This window comes from Grus americana, chromosome 11 (genome assembly GCF_028858705.1).
Source record: "Grus americana isolate bGruAme1 chromosome 11, bGruAme1.mat, whole genome shotgun sequence".
Taxonomy (NCBI): Eukaryota; Metazoa; Chordata; class Aves; order Gruiformes; family Gruidae; genus Grus; species Grus americana.
In genome coordinates, this window is record NC_072862.1 from 12,136,636 (window position 1) to 12,164,485 (window position 27,850).

Genomic DNA, 27,850 nt, shown 5'->3' on the forward strand with positions numbered 1-27,850 from the left:
ATCTAAAGAGTCACAGGAGCTCTGTTTGCAATCAAGGTCCAGCCACCGTTCCCTTACGTCAAAGCCAGGATCTATCTAAACACTGCTGCTGTACTTCTGAGAAAGTGCAGCTTTGTGCCGCTGCTGAAAGTCAGCCTTCTCAAATATGTATCCACTGGTGATACACCAGGGATTTCAGACTGGTACATGAGGACATGGTACACAAGCCAAACGGTTATGTTGTCTCCTGTACACAGATCTGGCAGGGTGCTGGGAGCTCCTGTTGTAGCTGATGGTTGGACCTAGCTGGGAGATCCGTTGTAGAACGGTGACATTCCTGAGCTAGAACCGTTACCAAAATGCCCTTGTCAATCAAGTTCCCCAGGAGACTTTCCGCTTGCTCTGTAGATATTTTTCTTTGAAGCTCAGTGGTAAAGTGATAGCAGAATACATTTAACAGGTCTAAAAATGTCTTGGCAAAGTTGCTATTTTTTTAATCCATGTTCCTTCCCCTCTTATTTCTCACAGGAAAAACTGTCTTCTGACCACTCTGAGGGAAGCATCAGTTGCGAAGCGAAGACATAAAATGACACCAAGTGAGCTGAAATTTAAGCCTTGCCATTACAGCAGTGACATTCACCGGTTAACGCGCACCCTCAGCACAGAGCAGCTGCAAGGTTTCATAACTGTCACTTACAAAAACCTTCAACTCGCTTCGGTGTGCCTTGTCCTGAGCCAGAGCTCGCAGGCCCAGAGACACCATTTTATCAGTAAGAGCCCTTTAGTGTAGCATGACATCTGAGAGACTTCAGCAGGATATAAGATTGCTGTGGTACTGAGGTATGATTTAATATCCTCAATTGTTCTGGAAATTTGAGCTGCATGATTCAAGAGACTTGCATGAGTACAGTTTCTTCAGTGCTTAATGAGATTTATGTGCTTAAATGTGATGGATGCTGTAATCACATTTCTAACATGCCGATTTAGTATGGGGGGGGTGGGGTGGGGAATCAAATCAACAGGAGTTTTGCTGCGATTGTGGCAGGCTTTTGCACAGGAAGCTTGCAACAAGAGCTCTTGCAAATGCCAAAGAAAAAAACCCAAATACACACATAGAGGAAATGTCTGTCCTCAGCTCTTAATTGCAGCCTCCTGTTCGCTCTGCCCGCGCTGAAGGTTGTCACCCTTTCCTGTAACATCTGCCACGGGCTCTCGGGGCAGCAGAGGCCCGGGGAAGCTTGGGCACGTCCCGGCGAGGCAGCAGGAGGTACCCTGGCACCCCTGGTACCCCGGGCACTTCCTTCCAGGGGGCTATTTGCCGAGCAGGAGCCGTCCTTGCTGGGAGTCCTCCTGCCCCCCGCGCAAGCCCTGACCTTCTTCCCCCCCGAGCTGTCCCCTCTGGCAGCTGGGGTACAGAAAGGGGTATAATGATAACAATGAGAGCGTAACGGGCTTTGCAGCAGCTGCCGGCCGGCAGAGCGCGGTCCGGACGTGCGCGCCGGTGTATGCACGGCGCCGGGGCCGGCCTGTCGGCTGCCACTCACGGCGCCGCGCCGCCTCCGTCGCCGGGGGCCGGGCTCGAACCCGCGGCCGCCGCGCAGGGCGGGCTCGGAGCCGCGCCCCAGATGTGGCGGGCGCTTCCCGCGTTTGCACCGTCCCGGCTGCGCCCGCGGCCCTGCGGGCAGAGCCCCGCGCAGGGCAGAGCCCTGGGCAGGGCAAGGAGCCGGTAAGCGCTGGGGTGGGTGGGGGGGAACGGGGGCCGGGTTTCTTTCTCCCGCAGAGGGGGACTTTGTTTTGTCCATCCCTCCTCCCTCCCCCCTACCCCAGCCGTGATTGGGGCCTCTTAGCTGTTTCCTCTGCTCCCCAGATGTTGGGCAAGAATAGGATTGATCTTACCTGTGGTAGTACAGGGGCTTAGGGACCCATCCTGAAAATGAGAGCATCAGAGAACATCTGCTAGCAGCTAACCCGGATGAGTGCTGGCAGGAGGTGATGGGGAAAGATTTGGGGCACTGCCTGGACCAGCAGTGGGGCAGGCAAGATGAATGACAGTTATATCAAGAAATGAGATGTGATAGCAGGAAAAGGGTGACTGGTAACAATTTTGCATGTTTATTTTTTCTTACAAGATGCTGTGGGGTCATGGCAGCTTTTCTGTAGATAGATGAGTCACATAGTGCCTGCGTGTCAACTAAGGCGCAAAAGGAAGAAAAACCATCCAGATTAGAAAGAAGTTCAAATAATTATCCTGTTATTGAGGAGCGGTGGACAGCTAGCTGTACAACACTGGACTGCAGGATGCTAGGATCTGCTAGGATCTGCTCCCATCTCATGGCTAAGGGTCAGATCCTAAAAAGGGCTGGATTCTGTTAGGCTTCTCAGTTTTCACAGCCCCCAGTGTGAGAGCTGTTAGGTCCAGAATTCAGGCTGTGTGCGGCACCCTCTGCATCCTTCTAGGTGTTCTCAGGGTTGGAGTCAGGATGCACAGCAAGCGCTCCAGCGTGAACATGGGCCTGGGAAGACAGATGCAGTTACAGAAAGGGAGATTGATTTCATAGAATCATATAATTGTTTAGGTTGGAAAAGACCTTTAGGATAATCAAGTCTAACCATTTGACACTATACAAAGTTGAAGGTAAACCAAGTACTACTATTTGGGTTAGCAGAGCATCTAGGGTTTTCGGAGTAGGTGGTGGCTTGCCTTCGAGTTAGTGGAGTGGACACAATACCAAAGGATTTCCTGTCTCTGACCTATCTGATGTCCCCTTTTGCTATTTCATTGTTTCTGACTTTGTTTTTCAGAAAAACTTTGTGATTCAAGAAAGCCAGTATGAAAGGTGAGGAAGTTCGGCAGAGGAAAAAAGAGGGCAGGACTAGGAATGGAGAGCGATCCAGGCACAAAGCAAAGAGCAAGGGTAAACACAGAGAGAGCCGACTTGGCAGCCAGGAGGCAGAGGATGTCTCTTTGCCTGCGCAGAAGCTGTTGGCTGAGGAGAAAGTGGCCATGGCAAAGTCACGGGAAGAGTCAGCCGTCGCAATTTGCCTGCAAGTGCTCCTGCCATACCTCCTAGCTGGGCTTGGCATGGTCTTGGCAGGCATGGTTTTGGATTATGTTCAGGTAAGGGAAAGGAACTCATCTGATGTACCTGGAATGGGATAGGTGGGGGACTTTGTTTCCCTTAGGCAGGGAATTTGCTCTGGGGATAGCAAAGTAAAGGAGGATTTGCAGCAGTTTCAAATGCCAACATGTCCTTCAAAGTCAGCTATTACGTACTTTTGTGTAGGTCTCAGGAGACAGTGTGTGGTGTTTTTCTGGCCCTTTTTCTCCTCTGGAGATAAAAGACAATACAGTATTAAAGAGCACACAAAGGATCTGAGGCATCTATGTAGGAAGGTACAGTCCTGTGCAAAGATCTCACCTTGGTCCTGGGAAGAGGGTGGCTGAGTTGCAGCCCCAAGGGCTGTGGTGGCGTAGAGCTTTCCTGCAGTAGACACAGCTGTATCACACCTGGATGTAGCTCTGCAAAGTCCTGTATCCCCTGCTTCATTGCACAAGGAGCCAGCCAGCCCAGCACTGTTAATACTTCATACAACCAGCCCAGCCCAGCCTGCGCTCCACATCCTTTTCTTAGGCCTTGTAAAAGACGACTTAAATCCTTGAGTCTTTTTCCAGTCTGATCTCTGATTCTATGACAGTCAGGACCAGACCTTCCCTCCTATGGTGCAGCAATAGAGAGCTTTAAGGTAATGGTGAGCACCTAATTTTAGGCAGTTTAAAGCTGCAGTTAATTTCCAGATTATAAGGTGCTATGCCTTTGCACTCTAGGTGATGCTCACGCTGTGTGCCTTTTTATTAACCCTTGTTATTTGACTAGTTGGCTGTTGGGTCAGACTGCCCTGACCTGTCTGATACAGTGACACTGAAACTATTCTGCTTGCACTGACAACTTTCACAAATCTGGAGCTGTGTTCTTTTGCTATTAGCCCTGGGCTGATCTCCCTAAGCTAGAAGAGCTATAAAGGCTTAAGAGCGACACAGTATCCTTAACTGACCTTAGTATGTACTCAATACCCAGCAGAATCTCTAGTCAGATCAGAAAACGCCAAGGCAAATCCAGAACCCAGTGACGAACTACTTTTTGTCTCCATAGATGTCATTCTGAGAGTCTTGAGCAGCCACTTTCCTTTTTATTTTTCAGACTGTTCAGACCTGCCTATTCCTATGGATCTCTGGCATTAAATGCATGTTACCTTCTATTGTGAGATACTAAAGTGTGAAACAGGTTGCAGATGGGTTTATGATGTTAGAGGAATGTTTTTCTTTCAATGTTTTTCCCTTAGAGTATTTTTTTTCTAGGAAGGACTGGGCCACTAATACAAACAGAATGTGAAGCAAACGTCATACTCCTCTGAAACCGCAAAAGGCTGGTTTCTGCTTTATGCAAATAAAGAGATCACAAAGAGCTTTGATGTTAGTGCTCAGAGCCTGGGAAATCAACCCATGCAACACCTGATAGGAAAAGCAGGCCTTTGGCAGTTAGCACAGTGACTTTTCATGTGTGATCATGAACTGCTAGAGCGCATCTCATTGTGGACTTGCTGCTGCTGTTTCTGTGGGGCAGCAGGAGATGCTGCAAGGCTTTGGGCCCCAGACACTCTCCATCTGCATGCTCTCAGTTTCTCCACATAAGCTCTCTTCTCTTTCCTAAAACGGGGAAGAGAAGAGCAAGGTAGGAAACAGGAAGAATACACAGCCTGATCTGACAGAACTAGCGGAGTGAGGAGTGATAGTACTCCAACAACTGGGATGTATGGTCCCTGAAAAGCATTGTCCTCCCATGGGTCTGAGGTGTCAGCATAGTGCTGTCTGTTGCCAACACTGCCATGTTGTAAGAGCACTCACTGGTATCCCTGTCCCTTCTTTGCAGGGACGATAAGGTACCGCTGAAACTGTATTTTTTAGCATTTGTCATCTTTCTGTTCTTGTTTTTTTTTTTTTGTACTGTGGCAGTGGATGGAGGCCCTAGATCAGGGTCAGGGCCCACCAAAGAGGCCGTTTGTGCTTTTGCTCCTCCAGGGCAATGCTACCTGTTGGCTAGTTCACAAGCATAGGGATACAGTGTATTTGTGTGCAGAGAAGGGCAGCAGCGTAGCTCCTGGGGTTTTGCCATCGTAAGTGGTGCAGCCATGAGTCGGGAGGGGTTTTCCCAACTAGTTCTAATCTTCCTGCTGTTCAGCAACATTGTCTTTCTTCTCAAATCTGATGCATCTCTTTGCGGATAAATATGATATATCTCTTTGCCAGGAAAATATGATGCATCTCTTTGCTGACAAATATGGTGTGGATCTTTATCAGAGGCTCCTTAACTGCATAATACAATGACCCAATGTACACATGCAGGTCACCTGAACCGATTACCTTCTCTGCATACTGATTCATCGGTTGAAGGCTTTTTACGGTGCTTGCTTAGAAACAGTGAGAGCTGAAGCGTGATAAGCTCATAAACCCTGCCAGGCTGATGCTTTAGTACAGAATGTGTTGATGCTGGTTTTTTAATGGCATTTGAGTCATTCAGGCTCATTAATATTTCCTTTACATTAACGTTTCTGCCTGTTGGCAATCTAGTTGGCAGACGTAGCGACATATGGGACTAGGTATGCACATTATCAGACCTTTGAAAACCTGTGGTAGTTGTTCAGAGGTCGTCCTTTATTTCCTTGAAGCCTCTGTGAGTTTCTAACCAGAACTGGGCCTTCATGCCATCACTTCTCAGTTCCTGGCTGGTATAAAGAGGTTGGGTCATGTGTGGTTATTACAGGATTTTTATTAACCTCCCTCTTCCAGCTATTGTGGGCTTGTTTTTCCCATTAGATTAGCTGAAATGTACTCCCTTGTTAGCTTTCAGCTAACCAGACCATTGTTAGGTGGAAGAGACATGTACACACTAAGCCAACCGTGAGTAGAGAAGGTTTCAGGGGCTGTACCAAAATACCAGCCTAGAAGGCAGCAAAGGACAGAGTCTCCCATCTGTATCTAGGGTTTGTTTTCCACCCTGCTGTCCTTGCAAAAAGATCTGCTGTGCCATCTCAGCCCTTTAGGCTCTGTGCCTTGGTTTGCATGAATTCAGACCAAAAGAAACGTACCATCCAAATGGCTGAGAAATTCCTTGGTTCCCTGTTTATCATGTTCTGTCCAATCCTGCCAATGCATTTAGCTCCAAGCTGGGGACCCTGTTGCAAGGACAGTGTCCACAAGTCATTAATCTTTATGTCTCTCTGCAGAGAGAGTCAGGGAAGGGGTTGATTAGTACAAAATATGTTAGGCAATGTAATTTAAACATTGAATTTGAACTGGACTGAGAAACCTGAATCTTTCATGCCTGCTAATGAATACTTGCTTTCACTCCTTCGCCTTCACTGGGGCATGGCTGGATTTGAACCTGTGGTTGAATAGTGAAAAAGCTCAGTTGCCAATGTACTAAACTAATCCTATGCCCTTCCATCCTAAATTGTGCTTTTAAAGCTTTTTGATTCTCTGGTCCAATTAGTTTGCCTAAATTAATTATTAGCAAGAAGCCCCAACAGAATACCCTGATTCCCTTCCCCACATGCATGACTTTGAGCTGAAGAATACACTTCAGTCTTCACGGAGCAGGATACAAATTCTTTGGCTGTATGTGGCCATGATGCAGCTCTGGGTCTTGAGCTTGTGTCAGCTGTTTGACCATGGAAATTCTGGGGTGAGAACGCCTCTCTCAAAAACAGTATCTTCCCCGGAGCTTGCAGAAGCAGAGCGTTTCTCTTTAGGACAGGAAGGGAGACCAGCTCACAGCATGCCGTGGAAACGTTCACCCTTTCTCTCCCTTGCCTGCAGTGTAGTGAGATTACAGAGCTACCTTAAATAAGCTCTGGCTATGACTCTTATCTTGGCCTTTGCAAACTAGCAGAAAGTTGAAGTGATGACAGCAGATAAGGGTGTTCGCTTTTGAAGCTTATTGGCTGGTTCTCTGGATTTTTTTTTTCCCCCTGAAAGCCAGTCATTCAGAGGTATAGCTGGCATAGACTGATTGTTACATCCCGCGGAGACCATGGAGGGGACAAGAGGGGCTTGGGTCTAGAAGGGCAGATCTCCTCTCACCAGCCGGCTTAGCTGTGTCACTTGCCTGGGGATGAGACCTGCATAGTATCGTCAGCCGTGAGAAATGTGGACTCATGTTTTCCTTGACCTTTCTTCACCTTGAAGGAGAGCAGATTGGATCCTGGTTGTTAACCCCCCACCTCCTCAGTTTTGGGACAGTGAGAAAAGTTCAACATTTCTTACGGTGGGAGTGAGGGAACTGGGACTGGTTCACAGCAGACTTACATATTAAACCATCGTACCAAAAGCAAGCCGCAGTCTGACAAGAAATGTAACCTGAGGAGAAAGGACACTAGTGCGTTTGAGCACGCTGAGGGATTCTTGCATGACCTGTCACTCTTTCAGTGCTGTAGCCTGAGCAGGTCTTACTGGTTTTTACCGAGGTGGTGGGAGCTGAATGGGGTGTGGGCTCATTTCTATTCGTCCACAGACACCTCTGCAATCTTCTTTTCTCTTTTTTAATTCCCCTCTGGATATAACTTGGAGAAATAGTGTGCATCAAGTTTGCCGCCACCTGGGCTCAATCTGGCTGAATCAGTTTTGGAGGATACCCTTGCTGCAACGCTCTGGATGTGCTCCTAGGAGGAGAAGAAGCTAAAGCAATTTGGCATCATTGCTGCAGTTTGAGGAAAAACATTTCTTTTGACTTTAGAGAGAGCTACCAGGAGGATCTGTGCGATGTCCTAATCTCCCCTCATTTGCCCTGCTGAGCATGGGGTAATGGTGTTTGACCATGGTGGTCACCCAGTTACAGTTGGAACTGTGCTTCCATGGCAAGAAGCTGAGAGGTTTCACCTGCAAGTTGACCAGGTCAGCCAGTGGATTTCTTCCAGAGACTTCATTCTCCATTGCCTCCCAGATTTTCGTGCCGTTCCTTCTGGCTGGCTTGGGCATGGTAGCTGCTGGCCTCTTGATGGATGTTGTTCAAGTAGGTACATGTGGTTAGGCAACTTTGTAGTGAGAGGGTGGGCTACTTCACTGACCTTCAGTATTCATGTATTTTTGTTTTTAATGTGTGTGGTCCTAGCAGCCAGTCAGCAGGATGGCTGTGGGCTTTCCCTGTGCTAGAGAAACACTATCCATCTTCTTTAGACTGGTACATGGGCTCCATGTAAAGTGGGATAGTGGCTTTCAGACAGGCTGCCTGACACTGCCCTCAGTGTGTTAGACTGGGTGCTCCCTTTACTGTATCTAGCTAAGCACTTCGGTGATGACTGCTATGAAGCAGCTGGGATCAGACTGTGGCATATTCCCCTATTGCATGGTATTATTTCTTTCCTTCAAAAATTGCTGATGTGGAGATCTAGGTCAGGGTTGTTACTAAGTACCTGTCTCACTCAGAGACAAGTTTATGCTTTCAGTTCGTTGCAAACAACCTAATGTAATCTTTGGTCTAGAAGGCATTTAGATACTGTGATGAGAGGCATGCCAGCATAAAAAGATTAGCATTGCCTACAAACTGAGTGCTTCTTGGCCAGATTCTGAGGTGGGCATAAATTTGGAAGTTCCATTGACTTCCAAGGACCACTGCTGGATTTACACTATTGTGCCCACAACCAGAATCTATCCCATCTGTCTTTCCTTTGTACCAATGGCACAAATAGAAATGCAAAATTTGATCTAGTTTGGGCATTTCATACCAGTGGATTTACAAATCAAAAGGCTGGCAGGGTTTCCCAAGGATATATCCTGCACTCTGAGCTCACTGGAGTACATTGGATTCTCTGGCATTAGTACCACAGCAGGAGCTAAATATGGATACTTGAGTGTTTGGAAAGACAATACCTTGCTGTTTTTTCTTGCATTGGAAGAAACAAAGAAGGCAGAGAAGTTGAACTAAAGCGAATATGAGGAATATCAAAGAAGGGTTAACTGGAGTGGCACTGCTGTTGCTATGCTGTGTTTGTCGTCTCCACCTTGTGCTGTGCTTAGGCACAGACCTGTCTTGCAGCATTACAGAAGTTCTCAAACTACACAAGATGTTATGTTAATAGTTAGCGGTTATCTTTGGCTAGATATCTCAGAGAAGGATAAAGACATAGTACATACCCACTCCATACCCTTGGCAGGTGAATAGGTCTTTGTCTGAAAGAAATCAAACACACTTGCTAAGAATTGGGCTCTGTTCAACACTGTAACTGTATCTAAACTGATGGAAAACACAAGCCATATATACCTATGTTGCATGTGTCCTTTAAATACTAGAGTGCAGTCTACTTTGTGTATTTGTTCACTAGACTCTTAGAAATGGGGTCATGCATGAAGCACAATAATAGGAAGTGTATGTTTTGGTGAAGATGTTTCCAGCTGTGTTGAAAAACAAGTCATCAGTCAAGGGGTTCAGCTCCCAGAGGAGGGAGCTAGTGCATTGAGAGTCACAACTGGCATAGAAGAGACGTTGGTGAGGTACGCTGCTGTGATATCAACAACCCCATATTTAAAAACAAAACCAGTAGCTGGTAAAATCCAGAGACCTTAGCCTTTAAAGGTTTGGATTGTTTTTCTGTGCCTTTTTGTCTTCGAGCTGCTTATTTTCAGCTTTTCTTCCTGCAAGTGTGAGAGCTAGAAACTCACTGTCCTGTCCAACTAAAACCTGAGACTAAGTTTGTTTGCTTGAGGCCAGGTACCATAAGACTCATACTGGTAATCATGAGGGCTCACGCTACTGAAACTACAGGTTTTTCTAGTCCAGGAGTCTGTGATTTACCCATTTTTCAGGGGATGGTCTGACTGAGGAACATTTTGCCCTATTTGCAGTCACTGCAAAACATTCTTAGGAAACTCTGTGTCTGCCTTTGACAGAGAGATATATGGGCAAGCTCAAGGATGGTATCCAGTGCATACATGTGAGTTTAATGGTGCTGCCCTTGTTTTGTTACATACAAAATATCTTGAAATAATGTGGTTCTGTGGGAGTCCAGCTGGCGCTCTCATTTGCGGTGCTGATCTTGTTGTAAAGAGGAGAACAAAGTGGAAATTGCTTGTTTGTGTCCTATCAAACTTTTCAGGATTTTAGCAGTTTCTGATCTGCCCTGGGATGCAACCACAAACTGTTCATCTTACTGTTAAAAAAAAAAAAATTAACAAGAGACGTTTGTCTAGCCCAGTTGACTCCAAGGCTCAAATGTGGATCTCTCATACTGTAGTAAAAGTATGCCCAAAGGAATAGCCATTTGCCATTTCCTCTTCCTGGTTGTGCAGATAATGCAGTCTCTGCGCAGGGCTGGTAGCATGGCATGGGTTTTTTCTTGCTGGACATTTCCATCTCTGCTCCAGTGATCCTTGGCCAGCTGGTCGATCCGGATTCTGGGCTGACTGACATTGCTGGAGACCTTGCAGGGCCCTGCCAGTGTCTGGCCGACTCTTTTACAGTAAGGTGGAGAATCAGATTGAAGCTGGATGATCAGATTTCACACCAGAAAATTCAGGAGGAAGGCTTCCCTTTCATTCCCTTCCACACCACTGCAGTGGGACACAGTCCAAATAAAAGTTAGACATAAGATATCGCTGTCCTTTGTTGATAAAAGGCCATGAGATGATTAGCATTGAAAAGGATTTTGAATTGGCTTGCGTTTTATAGTCCAGGATCTTTTGATCTTTCTATTGAATTGTTCAGGGCAATGGAAAACCTCTGAGGTTTCTCAGCTGCTGCCATGGGAGGATGGATGCCCTGGAGAGGTAACAGGACATAGTTGGGACCGTGAGGACAGCGTAAGGAGGGACAGCAGGGCTAGACTGCAGCTGGGGAGACTGTCTCAGTACATCATAGCCTCTCTTCCTTGGTGGACCCCATGGGCAGATCCAACTGGCATGGGGACCAGCTGCAGTGGATCGTGGGGTAACCAAGTTTCTTCAGAGCCGAGCTTTAGGGTTATAACTCCATTATGGGAACGTGAAGTGGGAAAAGTCCCTTTCTGGCCCAGTGTCCCTGTGTGGGTTTGCAATGCAACAGGGAATGTTTCCTTCTAGGCCAGTTTTCATCTCGAAGGACAGAGATACTCCTCAACTTAATCCACCTGTCTTCACTCAGTTCCTTGTCTGCACAGCTCTTACCTGCCATGTTCACCTGCCTCTCCAACTGACGGTCCTGCAAGGCAATGGCACAGGCATCATCTGTTTATTCTGTATTTCTGCAGTCTCTAACACAATGGAGTCCTGGCTACTGCAGTATAAATCATTATGAATCTGTCCTTAGGCTCTTGGTGAGTCACTAATGAGACTCAAATGGAGGCAATTAAGTCAGCTTTTTTTATTAGTACAGTTATGTGATTCTTTATTAATTGTTCAAAGCCTTTCAGTGTAATTGTATTTAGGGCAGAGTCCCAAAAAATCATACCTCATATGCTGAAACTTCTGTTATGATGGCTTGAGACCTGCAAAATTCATCATGAACGCAAGGATTGGAGCTTACATTGACATAACAAAGTCATATTTCCCAAAGGTGACACGCACAGAAAATGCAAACAGTTGAGTTTTTCTGTTGCTTTTTATTTGTATGTCTTTTTATGTGCAAAACATGCAAGATCTTAAATATGAATGTCTGCACGCCTGTGTATTTTAAATGATTGGGTTTTTTACATTGTGACTATGAAGTCTGTTTTTTCTCCTCTTTCTTTTGAAGGTGTCAAAGATGTGTTTGGATCTTTATTCTTAATTAAAGAGAGAGAGGAGAGGGGGATTTGAATCTTTAAAAGAGATGTCCGCCCATAGCTTTTCTCAGGTATTTAAGTTCTGTATTAACAAATTCAAACAAGTCTGTTATTTACCCAACAGTAACTTTTAACATTTTGAAATATGCCTGATTCCAGGTCACCACTGCCAGGAAATGTGCCTTTTTATATTAACAATAATGTTTTGCCTGTTATCAGCACCTCTGAGAGGTGTCTTGCACCATGTGCTCAGGGCTGGCTCAGCCCCACTTTCATTCATCCTGACTCAGAAGGAAGCTGTGAGGTCTTCCCAGCAGACAGCCACACCACCGGCTTCCCACAGCTTCCCATGGCACAACCACAGCAAAACACCGAGCCGTTACACCCTGTATGTATTTCCCAACAGGCTGACGGCTGAATGTGTCGACATTTACCGAATCTGTCCAACTTCCTGGATTTTCAGGTTTATAGAACCCCAGTGGATGTGGAGAAGGTGGGCAGGGATCTGTTGTTTGTTTTGTCCTCTAGTGCCAGAATCCGGGGCCGTCATATGATACTAGCCAGTGACAAGTTAGAATTGACGAACAAGTTGATCCTTCACATGATGTGTAGCTAAACTATGGAAGTTTTTGCCACAGGATGGCACATGGGTTGGAGGGGGGAGATTGGATACCTGAAAGAGAAATCCTTTCAACACTGGTAAGTGTGCAGAAACAGGCCCCCACTTACTGCCGCAGCTCAGCTGTGGCAGATAGTCAAAGGCTGGAAAATACACAGAAGAATTAACCTATCTACTTGTCAGACTTCTAGATTCTTCTTTTATACATCTGAATTTGACTGCTGGTGGAGATAAGGATAGGTTAGATGAACCTTTGATCTGACTCATTGCAGCTGCTCTCTTTTTCTTTTATTCTGCTCTTAAATGTTGGGCTAGTTGGTTGTACTTCACAGTAAGCTGCTCCGTTCTGTGATTTCAACCTGATGTGAGTCTCTCCAGCTACACTGGGACTTTGCCAACATCCTTGAATGCACAGGGGGTGAATGAGTTATGTCCCAAGGCACTGTATGGTATATAAATTAGAGAAGACATGTTAATCAACAAAGTTTCCTAAGGTTTCAGATCATTTCTAGTGTTGCAGCTGATTCCACAGCTTTGTACAGTTCAGCTTCAGAGGAGCAATGATAATCAAGATATTGGCCCAGCAGTTAAGGCTTATGGGATATCTTAATTCAAAATCCTTTTTCCAGCTGTGCTGGGAGCATGCTTGGTAACAGGAAGACTTAGTAACTGCCTGTGGAGAAGAGATACAAAAATCTCCTTCCCTCCCACCACCAGTCTTAGATGCTTAGTTGGAAGTTTGGTAAAAAAAGACAGACACAACTTTTTGTTGTTAGATCGTTTCCAGATCTTTGTGTTTATTCTTATGAGTCTGGATAGCAATAGGCATTCCTGTATCTAGTGTCAGTACAAAGGATGGTGAGCATGCTGTATTTCATTTGGCTTGTGAACCCTAATTATTTTTCATGTTGTTCTTGGCTAATGCTAAAGACACATTTTAATTTGTGGCTTTCTGAAGTCTTCTGCTGCCCTCAGGAAGAAGGTTCCTTCCCTGTTAGGATAGCACTTTGCTGTGCATGAGATCAGAAAGAATATTGCCAGCTAAAAATTCCTTCATTCCCAAAATGCAACCAGCCCAGGGCAGCATCTGCCCCTATGTGCACAGCAGAGTCCTGTAGAACAGGTGACGAGGTGGGAACCCACTTCCCTTTGAGGCAGCGGCATTGGACTGGTCAGCATCACAATCTGAGGTTGTTGCCTTTGTCTTCTTCCTTCCAGCACTGGGATGTGTTTCGGACAATTACAGAAGTTTTTATCCTGGTTCCTGCCTTGGTTGGCCTGAAGGGTAATCTTGAGATGACACTGGCATCCAGGCTCTCTACTGCTGTGAGTGTTAACAAGGTGGTGTGTGTGTGGGGACGGGGGGGGACTGGCAGGAGACATCAGGAGATTCTGCTTTTATATAACCACACTGTGTGTATGAGACATGCCCTTTTCTGCTAAGTAGAAAGTAGTGGTGTGTGAGTGTTAAAATAATGTGTTTGCCCTCATTTTTTAACTGGAACAGGGAATTTTCATCTGCTCTTTGAAGGTCAGTTAATCCCTGGGTGGCCAGTTGCTGATATTTGGGGCCCTGTGACACATGAAGGAGACAAAGCCAGGGCTCCACAGCTGTCAGCTTCATTATTGGGTTGCTTTTCTGTAGGTATTGATCCTTGAGAGCCCCAGGGCTTCCCAGCAATCCTGCTTTGGGGGGAGCAGACTGAGGCTTCTTGGGCCCTGCAGTAGCTTTTGCTACTCTGGATTTGATCTCTCCTATCTCCCTAAGCAGTTTTGTTTACTTTGGGCTGTTTGTATTGCATGTCTCAGGAGAAACTGGAGCTTAACAGAAGAGCAATTTAGGGGAAATGAAAGAGGAAAAATAGTTTAATTTGTTCAGCCTTTGGTCTGTGCAGGATGCGATGGATGTGCCCACTCCACCTTTAGCTGGGTGCCCTGCAATGCCTGTGCACCTCCATGTGAGCCTCTGATGCCCCTGGGACACTGGGCTGGAGCATAATGGAGATGTGTCTGGAAGGAAGTGCAGGGACGGCTGGGAGATGCCGACCTGTGCTCGCCTCTCTAGTTTTAGCAGCCACTTTCCCACGGGGACCAGGTGAAATTGCCTTCAGCAGCTGCCTGTGCCACAGGAACATATTTTCAGGGTGTCTCTCTTGGCTTCTAGGCTAACACCGGACAGATGGATGATGCCCAGAAGCAATGGAAAATGGCCACCTGCAATTTAGCCCTTATCCAGGTGAGTCACTTCAGCTGGGAGAGGAAAAAGGCCCTTTTCTCTTGCTATGCTGCAGCCCAGCAGCATCTGTTCCCAGCAGTGCTGGATCCAGAGCTGTTGATTTGGGGCAGGTATTCTCAACAGAGCCAAGCAGAGCCCAGAACTTGACCTCCTGTAAAGCTCTGTGAGGCCCCAGAGCTTGTAGTTTAGCTGCAAAACACATCTAGACATTCATTGCCTTTGTGGACAAACAGAAATAACGAAAACACTCCTTTTACAGGGGGAGCTGCGGCACAATCCCTGTTTCACAACAGCCCCTAGATAAAGCTCATCATTTACTGGCAGGGTTTGGGAATCAGCCTTGGGCAGGAGGGGAGAGATGGGAGAAGTGTGCCTCTTGTAGCTCTTTCTGCTTGTTAAAATCCAGCAACCAGCCTAGAGGTTGCACATAGCAAGGCCACAGGGCTTGCAACATGTGTCTGTGTGCTTTCCCTTATCTCCTTCCACAGCTTTCAGCTTGCTAGGAGTGCTGTGTTGATGGGGAGCCCATTTTTGTGTTGACCAGGACTATTCCTTTGCTGATGGACTCAGTGTCCTTTGCTGAAATATTATCTGTCCTTTGCAGGCCTCCAGAGTTTTTCTTCAAACTTTGTCAGGAATTTTTTTTTTAATGTAGTGGAGACTTACAGGGATGCTGCTTAAATACATAAGCAATCAGCATCTCTGCAAGGCTTTGCCCTCCTAGCTGTGTGGAAATGCTGTGGTCGCGTGGAGCCAGGACTGCCTCGGAGCAGATTTGGATGATTGCTCACCAGCTGTCTTTTTGTCCCCAGGTCCAGGCCACTGTGGTGGGACTTCTGGCTGCTGTTGCTGCTGTGATCCTGGGAGCCATCTCCAAGGGCTCTGTGGAGCTGAGCCAGGCTGCTGTGCTGTGTGCCAGCAGTGTGACCACAGCGTTCATAGCTGCACTTTCTCTTGGTGAGTCGTTTTGGTTCCTCAGGTCAAACATGCAGCACTCAGGTGCAAAAAAACCTGTCCCTTCTGCCAGGGAGGCCCAGCTGACATCCCTTTGTTCTGGCAGGAAGCGTTAATCCTATGTCTGCTGCTTTTACCCCCTCTGCATCCTGCCTTTGCTTCTCTTCTCCCGGGCTCTGTTGTTCGCTGGGTTCTCTGCATCCACAGCAGCAGTCAGAACATCCCGCTTCACCTGACACATGAAAAACGCCATATGCTATGCATGGGTGTACACACACAAGCACACACTCTCCACGTGTCTTGGGTGTTGCGTTAGCCATCTACACTGGCCCTCTCCTAGGGGAGAGTGAACTAATGCCATGCACAAAGCAGGGTATTGAGAGTCTGTTAGCAGGCAACTCCAGACTATGCTTGAGATGGACTTGCATCGCTCAATACCCCGTGGAGGATTGTGGCCCGCCCTGTGGCTCGCCTGCTGTAAGCTCTGAGCCAGGCAGTCCGCTCCCCTTGCAGGGGGAACACGATGGGTGGCCTGGTAGGAGCTGCTCCGTGTCTCCTGAAGATGATCAGTTTGTAGGTCTGCCATACGAGGGCAGCATGACACTCTGAATAGAGGGAGCTGGTGGAGTTGGATACAGCGAGTTTTCTAAATGAAAGGGACAAGTTAGAGCAAGTGCATATCCTGAAGCTGGAGTCAAAGGGTGATTGTAGATGCCTTTGATGAAAAACATGGGATGTTAAGAGAGAAAAACAGCAGCCGGGCTTTCATTAAACTCTTCCCTTCAATCTCCCTGCTCGGTGTGATACAGAGAGACTTTGCTGCCCTACCATCACAGGCTTTCAGCTAGCATTAGTTTCTTCCCTGGACATGGTCACAGGTGGCCTGTGTGTGGGTGTGCATGACGGGAAGCTGCTATTTTTATGACCAGGGAGGGAAGCAGCATGAACTGTGCTGTGGGGAGGGGAGTGTGAGTGTCTGGGAGGGCTTTTGTGGAGAATGCCATGTTGTGTGAGGATGTGTTTCTGTATAAGGGATGTTGTGTCAGGGAAGGTGCACATGTGGCATTTCTTAGGGGACAGCTGATGCTCCTGTGAACGCTCAGTTTTGGTGGGCCTGTGTGAACAGGCACAGAGAGGTTGTGAGTTGGAGGGAACCACCATTTCTCAGGTTTCCTTTGGTGCATCCTGTCAGCCACAGAAGGACTTTGAAGGGATGTCATGTGCCTTGTCTTAAGGCTGCCCTTGTTAGTCATGCAGCAGTGGAGGCTGGCCAGGCAAGGTTTATTTCAGGTGGCTCTTCCACAGGCCTGTGAGAGATCCGATGGGTGAGGGCTTCCCACATGTTCATCAAGGTTTGGGGTTTGTGCTCATTAACTTACCTGAGCAAGCAAAACTTCCCTCCTCTCCAACAATGCTGAAAAGCAGCTGAATTTTCCAGGTGCAGCTCAGAGGACAGGGGAGGAGAGGTGATGTGGGCCACCTCCATAACTCCTTGACTCTGAAGCTGCTCACAGCATCAGCATCCACCCACTGGAAATTAAAATGGCCCCAAAGACTCTGGGACATGAGGAGTCAGTGTGATGGCCAGGCCAAAAGGCTAATTCAGGCTACTGTAAGGAAGCTTGTTGCTCCTTGGTGGTTCAAACTCAGAGAAATTTTGGTCTAATATGGAAAATATCTTTGTGCTGTGGAATCCAGAGCAGGGGATGGCACCAGGAGGCTGCCGCATGCCTGCTGTGTGCTTATCTGAGTGCTTCATGCCTGGTCCTGCTTCAAGGCAGCAAAGATTAGGCTGCTCAGGAAGGGAGCTTCTACATTTGGGCTGCCTGCTGGTATCTCCTTTGATCCCTGGAATTTGCTTGTGTGCCTCTGGGCCTTTGGTGCAGTTCATAAGGGCAGAGTCATGCCCTTCAGGTTGGTGAAAGCAAGAGGACAAATTCCCGGGGATGTCCAATCTCCAGCTGCGTGGTACCGCTATGGGCAATCTGCTTGTTGCTTTTCCCAGACTCTGCGTCCCTCTGGGAACCAGAACAGCAGCTCTGGGGTGAAACGCAGCAGGATTCATTCTCTGATGCCTGCTCTGTGTCTTCTCTAGGTCTGGTGATGATTGGCGTGATCATCGGAGCAAGGAAAGTTGGGATCAATCCAGACAATGTCGCCACACCCATAGCAGCAAGCCTTGGAGACTTGATAACCCTTTCCCTGCTGGCGGGAATCAGCAGTACACTCTTCAAATACATAGGTACAGTGTTTAGCAGGGATTTGCAGCTCAGCAAGGGAGGGATGAATCCTTATGAAATTATTGCAGGGCGCTTACCCATTTCTGGGATGTTTCAGAGTGGAGGCTGTCCTGCCACTGGGGTAGAAAAATGACCAAAGAGGCTTTTTCCAGGCTTTCTTTTAGTACCATACTGGAAGGCAGAGTCTAAGAAGCACAACTGGGATTTGTCAAAGAAATGACCAACATGTGTTGCATAGCTTTGGAACAGAAGGTTAACATATGTGACACTGACTCTGTTCCCGCATCTGTCGCTAGCCAAGCATAACTACTTTCTGTGCATGGGTAATAACAGGTTCTTCCTCACAAAGCTATTTCACGGTTTTGGCATTCGTAAAATATTCTTGTATCTTCTCATGTGGAGAGTCATGGATGAACAAGATACTATCAAATTGGAGGGAGGGAGGCAGTGCTGCATTGCTTTATGCTCAGAGGACTCTGAGTAGGAGTTGTGGCTATGGGGTTAGCTGTGCTGCTGGTTGGCAAAGACTTGGGCACCTGTTGACACTGAAAAGCTCAAAACATGTTGCGACTTGGTGATATATGCCTGACTGTTGCTTGTAAAGTGCTAGGCTATTTACTGTGAGCCTAACCTAGAATAGAAACAGGAAAATGAAAAGATCCAGCAAAGTCAATACCATTTGAAACCCAAACTGTTGCTTCAGACTGTGAGCAGAAGCAGCGAGGCAGCTGTTCTCAGTTTGCATAACTCGTTCCATATGCCAGTGAGGGAGTGAAGGAGCACACGTTGCAGGGAGAGGCCCACGATTCGCTTCCGTCCAGTCCTCCTTGAGCTTCAGAGGTGCTTTTTCCATGACGCCATCACACCTGCCCCTGTAAAGCTAGTTTGTCTTTCAATCACTACGCCTCTGATAACATCTCCCAGGGAGCACACGGCAGAACAACATGATAACCTCTGTAGTTGTGACCAGAGAGCATTTGTGATGTTTGCAGAGTAGTTTAAATAGCCTCTTGAGGTGGAAAATATTCAGCACACAGACACCTAGTAAGGGGAGCATGAAGTGAAGCAGGTAGGAGGAAGGCACTGTTGATGGTGCTTGAATAAATCCATTTCTCTCCCCAGTGTGTAGTCAGGGACAGGTCTTGCTGTGACAACTTCTGGGTCCTTCAAAAATAACCTGTGAGTCTGTAAAGTTTGGAGTACTATGTGCCATATGATGCAGTACCATCTCCTTTTGCGGAATACCCTTTTGCCAATGAAGATTTTCAATTTTAAAAAAAATCAACCCTTGTCCTTCCCAGTCCTGCATAATGGGGATACAAACTGTGCCAAAGGGTTGCAGCTTGCTTATGGGCCGTATGTGAGAGAATGTGGCAGAACTGGAATGTAGAGACTGAAGTCCATTTGTCCTACCAGGAGTCTTTCTGTGGGCTTTGATAAGGTTTGATAGACTCCAGTGCTCTGTGTCTGCATTATTTAAGAAGGAATTAGTTGCCTGAAACAACAAGGAGTGGAGGTATGAGATCCAGTACAGCAACTAAGTCTGTCATACAACCCATCTGTCCTAAATGACTCCAGGTGGTAAAATGCACTGACAAAACAGCAGTTACTCACGCCCCAGAAGTGGTTACATTTCAGTGCCGACTAAAGCCACACGTAAAGGGTGCACCTCTCTGTGTAAGAGCCCTTGATTCATGGAAGATATCAGCACATCGGTACTGTCTCATCCAGGTAGCCCGAGGCTCTGGCAGTGTCATTTTGAAAAATGCACACTTTGAGCCTGCTTTGTCTTCCAGATTACCTGCAAAATCTGCGTTACAACCCGCTGGCTTTGGCCCCAGCACAGAGACCAGATGGAGAGCTTTGTTGAAGAAGCATTTTTATATCAAAAGGGTTGGCATTATCCCCATTGCTTGAAGGTGTTTCTCATGCTTCTGAGTCATGTTTATTTTCTTTTACTGCTGCACATCTACTTATTTTTTAATTCCTTTGCTTCTAAAGGTCACTTCAAGGTTATGCCCCTACCAAATGGAAAAAGCACCTAATGGAAACACATGTAAGCTTGCAGGAAAGAAACCCTGGATCTTAACTGGCTTATACGTGCAAGAGAGCATTTGTTCCTATAGAGCAGACCAGCTGCTCAGCAATTCTGCTAGCTTGTCACCAAAAGTACCTATTACCTCGTGTTTTAGGTGAAGGCGTGAGGTGTCTGTCGTAAGCGTGATACAGCTTGCACACAGGAGTTTCTCCCTTGCCCTGCTGTTTGATTTGTACCCTGAAGCCAGAAATTTTGTAACTTCTTGTCTCGCTTAGTTGGAGATGGAATTGGAGACTTGCTCATCTTCAAATATAACTTGCTTTGAATCCTGCTGATTTTCCAATAACATTCTCTAGCAGTGAGTTTCAGGGGTTAATTATGGATTTCTGTGGTGGAGTGAGGTGGTTGTGTGGGGAGTATCTTGGTCCATGTGATTTTTCTGCTAACATAACACAGTCGGAGCGACAGCCCTGCTGCCTTTCTTCCAGACTGTGCAATATGATTTTGGCAACCTGTGAATCCAGGGGCATTTAATTCAAGATTTCTTTTCCTTGCCAGATATAAAATACCTTTCTCCCCTGATCTGTGCTGTCTTCATCGTCATGATTCCTCTATGGGTTGCCATCGCCAAGCAAAGTCCTTCCCTTGCCGAAGTCCTGAAATCTGGATGGCAGCCGGTCATTGTTGCAATGAGCATCAGCAGGTAAACTGAGGAACGGACCCCAAGCCCACATGTGTATGCACACAGTGGAGAGACCCCATGCTCATTTAGAAAGCCATCAAAAGTGAAACTGGAAGGGACAGCAGAAGGGTGCTTTTCCAGTGCTTCTTAGCCATAGGTGGCCCTCCAGCAGGCTGTTGAGATAGCAGATAAGGAGCCCCCAAATGACTGGAAAAAGCAAGTCATAATTTTAAGTCTCACTTGCACATCCATGCACCATGTGGGTGCAAGCCAGGATACCGAAAAGGGAGATGATGATCACAAATAGTCAGACTTCAACTTCATTTTTATCCAGCTGTAAAGACAGAAGACTGGTGAACAGGTAGTTCATTCCACTTGTGCTACATCTTTCAGACGCAGCTGAGATCTGGGACAGAATTTACTAAAACCAGCTAAGACCAGTATAGAAGTGTAGCAAAACTTTTGGGGAGGATGATAAAGCTTCCCTGGCTACTATCAGTTTTGCTCAAGGGTGGGCAAGGAGGTCTTCCTGATCTCATTATGCCATTAACAAAAAACTGTAAGGCTACCTATTGATGAAAACTGAGCTGTTAAAGGAGTAAATGGGGAATAATCCAGCCTTGGCACTGGAGAAGAAGCAGTAACTCAGTGTGCTATTTTCACAGCATAGGAATTTCCCTGGGAAGAGAGACTGATCCAACCTCATTGCCTGTCCTTTTTTAACAGCATTGGTGGGCTCATCTTGGACAAAACTGTAACTGACCCAAACTTTGAAGGCATGGCAGTTTTCACACCTGTGATTAATGGTAGGTTGGGCAAGGGGGGTTATATGCATGCTTTTATTTATACCTCCCTCCCCAAGGGTTATGGTATCGACTGTTGCCCCTACACAGAGTCTGTGTTCAAGTCCCTGCTCCCATCATGAGTGGAAGTGAAGCTACTGGTCCCCATTACATCCCTGCTTATTCATATCTTGAAGCATCTCTGGAGAAAAATAGCAGACAGGGTTGGAAAATACTGGTAGAGCTGTGGGAAAGGTTAATAGCATCTGATAGTTGTCTCAGAGCTATGTTGACACCTTTACTTTCATAACATCCAACCTACTAAGGATGTCACAATAAATCCATTTTCCCTGTCTCTCTCCACTCAGCAATTTGAGCTGTGCAATCATCCCCTGTATAGATTGTTGATAAAGATTAATTATGTATGTGTGTCTATATATATAAAAGATTATAAATATGGATTATATATAGGGATTTTAAATATATATATCAACATATTTTGTGTGTATATTTGTTTGAAGACTCACAGTACTTTTATACACACACATACCGGTACAAACTGCTGGGGATCCTGGCATCGCTGAAGATCCACTGGGTTATTTTTCTGCTATTGTAATGCTCTTGCAGACCAGGCCCATTCCATGGGAAGCCCACGTTCCTAGGGCAGGCTCATGCCACCCCTCAAAGCGTGGTGTCCTCTTGCAGCATCAGAGGGTGTCACCCAGCTGTCACCTTACTGAATCTGCATAAAGACAGCCACCTTGCTGACAAACTCTTTCCAGCATAGTTAGCCAAAGAGCTTGATTAGGAAAGTATGTCAACAGCAATTTAGTTGAACAGTGATTGACCCAGACGTCGCTCTGTGGGGGCAGGCAACCTGTTTGGCTGAGCTGGTGGCAGAGTTACGCAGTGCTCCATGTCTTTGCACAGGTTAGCTCTTCACTTTGCATGTGCAGAGGAGTCCCACAAAGCATGGCAGTGCACAGTTTAGAAAGTTCCCATCTTGAGCTATGTAGAGCTACTGTTAGTATTTTTACTTTGATTCCGCTCTGGCAAATCTCACATTTAATGATGGAGCATTTCCTTCTTCAAGGAAGGGAAAACATAAGAGGCCTGTAGGATCTGGCTCACTGTTATCTTTTCTGTGGCTTTTCTACCCTGCAAATACTCAGAGTGGTGGAGGCTTGCTCCATAGATCATCATCACTCTATTTTCTGCTGGAAAATGTAGCTGCTTTTTCATGTTTGCTAGAATTAATCAGTCTGGAGAGAATTAATTGCCTTTTAATTACCTAACATATTTGGGCTCTGATTCATTCGCATATGATTCCTTCTCATTTTACAAGTGTGTTAGATGCCTTCAGACAGACATATATAATCACTCTCTGTGATGTTTGTTGTCTTTTAAACAATAATGGCTCTCTGGGTGAGTAAATCCAAGAAGTGGCCGTGAGCAGCATCTTCCGTTGCCTGCACTGCTTTCCCCAGGTGTTGCTTGTGTTGCTCACAGACTGCGTCAAACCAGGTGCAATTACATCATCTTCAGAGGCCATGCGGCATTTACAGCTGGTGCTGGAAAGCAAGGAAAGATGTTTCCAATGAAACAGTCAGAAGGAGATGATCACTGGAGCCTTCTTGATTTTTAAGAGCTGTTCCGGCCAAGTGAATAGCACAGCATCACCATGACATGTGGGATCAGGTTTTCACTTTCTCTCACTGCTGCTCTCAGGGAGCTTGTAAGTGAATGCAGATCACCTCACCTTGGGCTAGGTTTTAGACTGATGTTTCCTGCTGCAGTGAAGGTGGTTTACAGGTTTACTGTGCTTTGTCCTCATAGGTGTTGGAGGGAATCTGGTTGCCATCCAGGCCAGCCGCATTTCCACGTTTCTGCACTTCTGGAGCATGCCTGGAGTTTTGCCATACAAGATGAGGCAGAATTGGCCCAACCCATGCACCACATTCTTCTCATCAGGTAGACCTTGAACTCTAGGTGTCCATGTCTCAAGGCCTCTCATCACAGATAGCTCCTTTACCAAGCCTGGTTGGCGAAGGACTAGGTGGGTTTCAAAAGGCAGAACTCCCTTTCCCCCTTACAGGGAAGATACTGAGATCAGAGTGGAAGCATCTTTGCAGTGAGCAGCTTGAAAAAAAGCTTGTGGTATACTTGCTCACTGGCAGGCAAAGAAACTGTCCTTCAGGGAGCACTAAAGAAAGTAATTGAAAAAGAATCTCAGATTTGATCTAATAGAAAGTCATTTTAACTAGATGGCCAGCCTAGAGCCATCACCTGTGGACACAGGGGTGAATAGAGCATAACCTTGCTGAAAATCAGCAATTCCTCCATCTTCAGCAATGGATAAACCTAAGCATTAGCAAAACTAGATTTGAGTCTGTTGTCTTTTTAGATTGCAGGTTCCTCTTCATTTTCCCTGCTAGGTTGGGAGTTGCTGCTAAGGCAAACTAAAAGCTGGGAAAGTGGGTTGCAGCAAGGCAGAGCAGAAGCAGTGGGAGGCAGAGAGCAGCTGAGAGGAGTTTTCAGAAGAAATTGAATGGATCAGCATGGAGCACGTCTTTGGCACATAGTTTCAGTGCCAGACAAAGCTGCTGGGCTGATACTGCAGATGCTCCAGATTGCTGCGTGATCTAGAAAAGGCATTAGCAATGTGGTCGGTGGGAGGAGACAGCCCCAAGTCTATGTACCAGCATTAAAATATGCATCTGCGTCCTGTCCTCCCCACAGTCTGCAGCTGCTGTCATCACTGTTTCTGTCTCTGCAGAGGTGAATTCCAAGTCAGCCCGAGTCCTGTTCCTCCTGGTTATCCCAGGGCACCTTGTGTTCCTCTACACCATCCATCTGCTGCAAGGAGGCCACACGTCTCTGTCCTTCACCTTTGTGATGTTCTATCTGACTGCTGCTTTGCTGCAGGTAAACCCCAACCTCTCATCCAAAAGGAACCTCTCAGATACTGTGAAAAAACCCCAGTCTCCAGGCTAAACAGGAGTCAAACTTCCAGCAGTGGCCCACATTTCCAGTCGCTTCCTACCAAGCATCATGTATCTTCTGTGGATCGAGTAATACTTCCCCCAAATTGCCAGGGTCACCCACATGAGCATGACCACCATTAAGGGTGAGTGAGGAGTCAGACAGGAGATGAGAAGTTATCATCATCTGCTGAGCTGCAGTAAGTGTGCGGACACACACTTGGCAAGGAGGTACCTCTTTGTGTAGGTGGTACCTTGGTTTACCGTGTTCACTCCTTGAGTCTCTAAGCCCCGAGTATCTCTAGACTGCCACTGGTTATGCCAGTAAGAGGCAACTGAGAGGCTGTGGACCGCAGCCAGCAGGTTTCCCCTCTCATTTTGGAAACCAGTTTCACATATCATAGTGAAGACCTAGGGATCCCTCTGGGCCGGGCCATATGGGTCAAAAGCAAAGGGAAAACTCAGGTCTGAGAAATTCATCTTCAAAAGTAAAAGTTCTGGGTAGGCAAAGGGCAGTTCATCCAATGTGTTCTGCCTGTTGCCTTTTGCTGTTTTGCTTGCCCTGTAAACTTTGGTGTTTCACTCGGAAATGCATGCAGCTGTTGCTTAAACTCACAGAGGCTCTGACTTCACTTGCCCTTTTGAATCAGTGATTCATTAATTTGCAGGGTGAGGTAGCTGACTTCTCGCTTTGCCTTACAAGCAGCCTCGTGTCTGTGGGTGAATTCCTTGCATGTGTAAACAATCAGGTTTTCTCGACCTTTGCACAACCCTAAGCCCAGCAGCACAGCCGTAGTTGTAAAGGAAAATATTTATTCTTCTCTTTATGCATCAAGGTAACTCCTCAACCAGAGCCAAGCGTGAAAATACGCAGAATAAATGACAGTGTAAAGAGCAGAATCCCAGCAACGCCACTGACCCTGAAAGATTCCCATGGAGGCCAGTGGAGGAGAATATGCTCAGCCTGGTTCTTTCTTCCCCTCCATTATACTTTGTAAAGAAAGACAGAAAGAAAGAGAGGGGGAAGATTGGGTCAGCTGGAGAAAGCCCAAAGAGAAAGATCAGAGGCCTAGAAAACTTGACCTCAGAGGAACGATTGAATGGACTGGGGTTAGCTAGTCCAAAGAAGAGAGGCTTGAGAAAAATCTGGTTAACAACCTTTAAATGACCAAGTTTCTGTGGGGAGGGACAGAAAAACATTTTCTCTGTGGTCACTAGGGATGAAACATGAAATCATGGGTTTCAAATGGAAAGGAAAAGGCAGATTTATGTTAAACCTTGGGAAAAACAAGAACAGGGAAAAAAAAAAAGCCATGAGACTGATTGCTTAGAGTGTGGCATCTCCATCTTTGGGGGTTGTTTAGCATAGGTTAAACGTCCATCAGGAAAGATGTGGGCATATTTGATCCTGTATTCAGGCAGAGGAATGGTCTATATAAAACCCTTGAGTTTCCATCCAGCTTTAGTTTCTGTGATTCTGTTATTTGTTTCCCCCATCTCTCCTCCTCCCTCTCCCCCCACCCAGCTTGCTGTTTTCACCTTTGGAAACGCCGCCTGTCTTTGGTTCCTGTTGTGCTGCAGTCTCCCATGGAGGGACCACAGATGTGGAGTGCAGACTCTCTCTCCCTTCTTAATTCAATTAACTAGACAGTCTTTAATCTTTAACCGAAGTATTTTTTTCCTCCATCTGTTTATCAGAATCAGGAATGAAATAGGAATTAAAAGAAATCACAACAAAGATTTTAAAACTATTGAGATGAAAAAAAAAAAAATGGTTTTCTTTTTTTAACATGTCAGTGCTGCTTGGGATAACTTTGATGTAAAAACTGCCTCAAACTCCAGTTGTCCACAGAGACTTTTAGGAAAAACAAAGTAGATGCAATCTGAATTTCTAATGGAAAAAAGAAGGATGAAGAGAAAAAAAAATCTGGCTACAAACTTATCCTTTGGGTCTGCCTGCATATTTGCAGCAGCCCTGTTTCTGCTGGAGTGAATGGGAGCACTCCCATTCATGGCGTGGGAAGAGGGAACCGTACCTTTGAGAGATGCTTGTGGTTTGGCCAGACTCCTGTTTTGGGCCATGTGATGCTGGTGAGCAGTTAAAGCGTGGTCCCCACGCTTGCAGCTAGCAGCAGGGGGCTGTGACACCGTGGGTGATGCCAGGCAATGCGGTGCCCAAGGGAGTGAGCCAGCTACACCCATCCCAGTGCAAACAGCGGTTCTCTGGGGAAGATGTTCCCTCTTGGCACTGCCCATTAGCTCTGGTACCTCGGCCATGCCATTTTGGCTGTGAGCTGAGGGATTCTGTGCATTACCTTCATGCTGCCTCACAGCAGGGCCTGTCTCGCCTCTCCTCAGGTGGGAATCCTGCTCTACGTGGCTGACCTAATTGTGCGCCTGATGTGGAGGAAGGCACTGGACCCGGATAACTTCTCCATCCCCTACCTCACTGCCCTGGGGGATCTCCTGGGCACTGGCTTCCTGGCCATCTGTTTCCGCCTGGTTTGGCTCGTCCATGGCACAGACATGAACCTGGGGAACTGAGAGACCAGCGCTGCTCTGCATCACTCTTGCAACGCGGTGCTTTCCTCCAGGACAACAGCGTACTTGGCGATGAGTGCTGGGTCACCCGGCTGGATTGGGCCTCCCCCGCCACTTCTGATGCCCCATCTCTCCTCCCCATTGTGCCTTACAGCTGGGCTCGCCCACCCCAAGGGATCAGCACCCACAGACTTGCACCCTCGCAAGTGAGCAAGCTGGTTTTAAGCAATGCCCACTGCTCACACCTGCGCCCAGCAAACAAGGTGCTAAGGAGCAACTGGGCTGTTTGTAATGAATGAGCATTTTGATCGGTTTCAGTCCCTAGCACTGACACAGCCCGTGAGGTTGCTCCAAAGCCTGCCGAGGTCACAGCATCCCATCCTGCTGTGGATGTTGCAACCTCTCCATCGGACTCTGACTTTCCATCAAGGGAAATTCTTTATTTGTCCTCCTTTTTTCTCCCATTGCATCCCTGGAGGAGAAGAGCAACCAGGTCTTTAAACTTGTCTCCTCTCCATCGCTCAGACGCTCAGGATCTGACACAGTCTGCTCCTCGCTGGCTCATTCCCAGCAGGAGATTATCTAAGGATACCACCTACCTGCCCTGGCAGCATCACTGTTGTCTGACTGACAAGCTGGATTGATTGCATTTTGGGGGTAGGAAAGTTTGTTTTTACGGTTTATGAAATGTCCAGTAGTTAAAATGTTTATAGAAACAAACACACAAATAAAGTGGTTAAAAAAAGGTAATGCTGAGGATTTGGGGGTTGTTTTTTCTTGCCATGGCTCTGCCTGGTTTTAGTTCAAATTTGTCAGGCAGAACTTCTTGCTCGCTTCTTTGTCCTCATTCAGGGTTGGACAACACAATTTTAATAGGGCTGTAGGAAAATCAGTGTTTTCTAACAAAGAGCAGCCTTTTGCAGCCCACATCTTTCAGGTTAGAATTAAAGCCCATTCCCTCTCCCACAGTCGCCATCCACTCATTAACAATTGCTCTGTGACGACTCTAGA

The 27,850-nt window shown here is 46.7% G+C and overlaps 1 protein-coding gene across 9 annotated transcripts; it reads left to right on the forward strand.

The window, feature by feature from the left end:
• The first annotated feature begins 556 nt into the window (after nucleotides 1-556).
• SLC41A3 (solute carrier family 41 member 3) lies at nucleotides 557-27,586 on the forward strand. 9 transcript variants are annotated; one of them, XM_054838408.1, is made up of 11 exons: nucleotides 697-819; nucleotides 2,782-3,097; nucleotides 13,604-13,711; nucleotides 14,550-14,621; nucleotides 15,434-15,578; nucleotides 17,671-17,817; nucleotides 20,412-20,556; nucleotides 21,262-21,341; nucleotides 23,154-23,288; nucleotides 24,094-24,242; nucleotides 26,657-27,586. In XM_054838408.1, exons 2-11 carry the CDS (start codon nucleotides 2,810-2,812, stop codon nucleotides 26,840-26,842), a joined length of 1,455 nt encoding a protein of 484 aa, XP_054694383.1. In that variant the 5' UTR covers nucleotides 697-819; nucleotides 2,782-2,809; the 3' UTR covers nucleotides 26,843-27,586. The 9 variants fall into 9 exon arrangements, with proteins under 9 accessions (XP_054694391.1, XP_054694383.1, XP_054694382.1 ...); XM_054838407.1 differs by lacking the exon at nucleotides 697-819 and adding an exon at nucleotides 1,551-1,705; XM_054838415.1 differs by lacking the exon at nucleotides 697-819 and adding an exon at nucleotides 1,554-1,705 and having other exon boundaries at nucleotides 2,782-2,816.
• The last annotated feature ends 264 nt before the right edge of the window (nucleotides 27,587-27,850 follow it).

Coding starts and splice junctions, on each gene's coding strand:
- SLC41A3 (XM_054838408.1), top strand. CDS start 2,810: ATGAAAGGTGAGGAAGTTCGGCAGAGGAAAAAAGAGGGCAGGACTAGG. Junction 14,622..15,433: donor GCAATTTAGCCCTTATCCAG/GTGAGTCACTTC, acceptor TTTTGTCCCCAG/GTCCAGGCCACTGTGGTGGG. Junction 17,818..20,411: donor TACACTCTTCAAATACATAG/GTACAGTGTTTA, acceptor TTTCCTTGCCAG/ATATAAAATACCTTTCTCCC.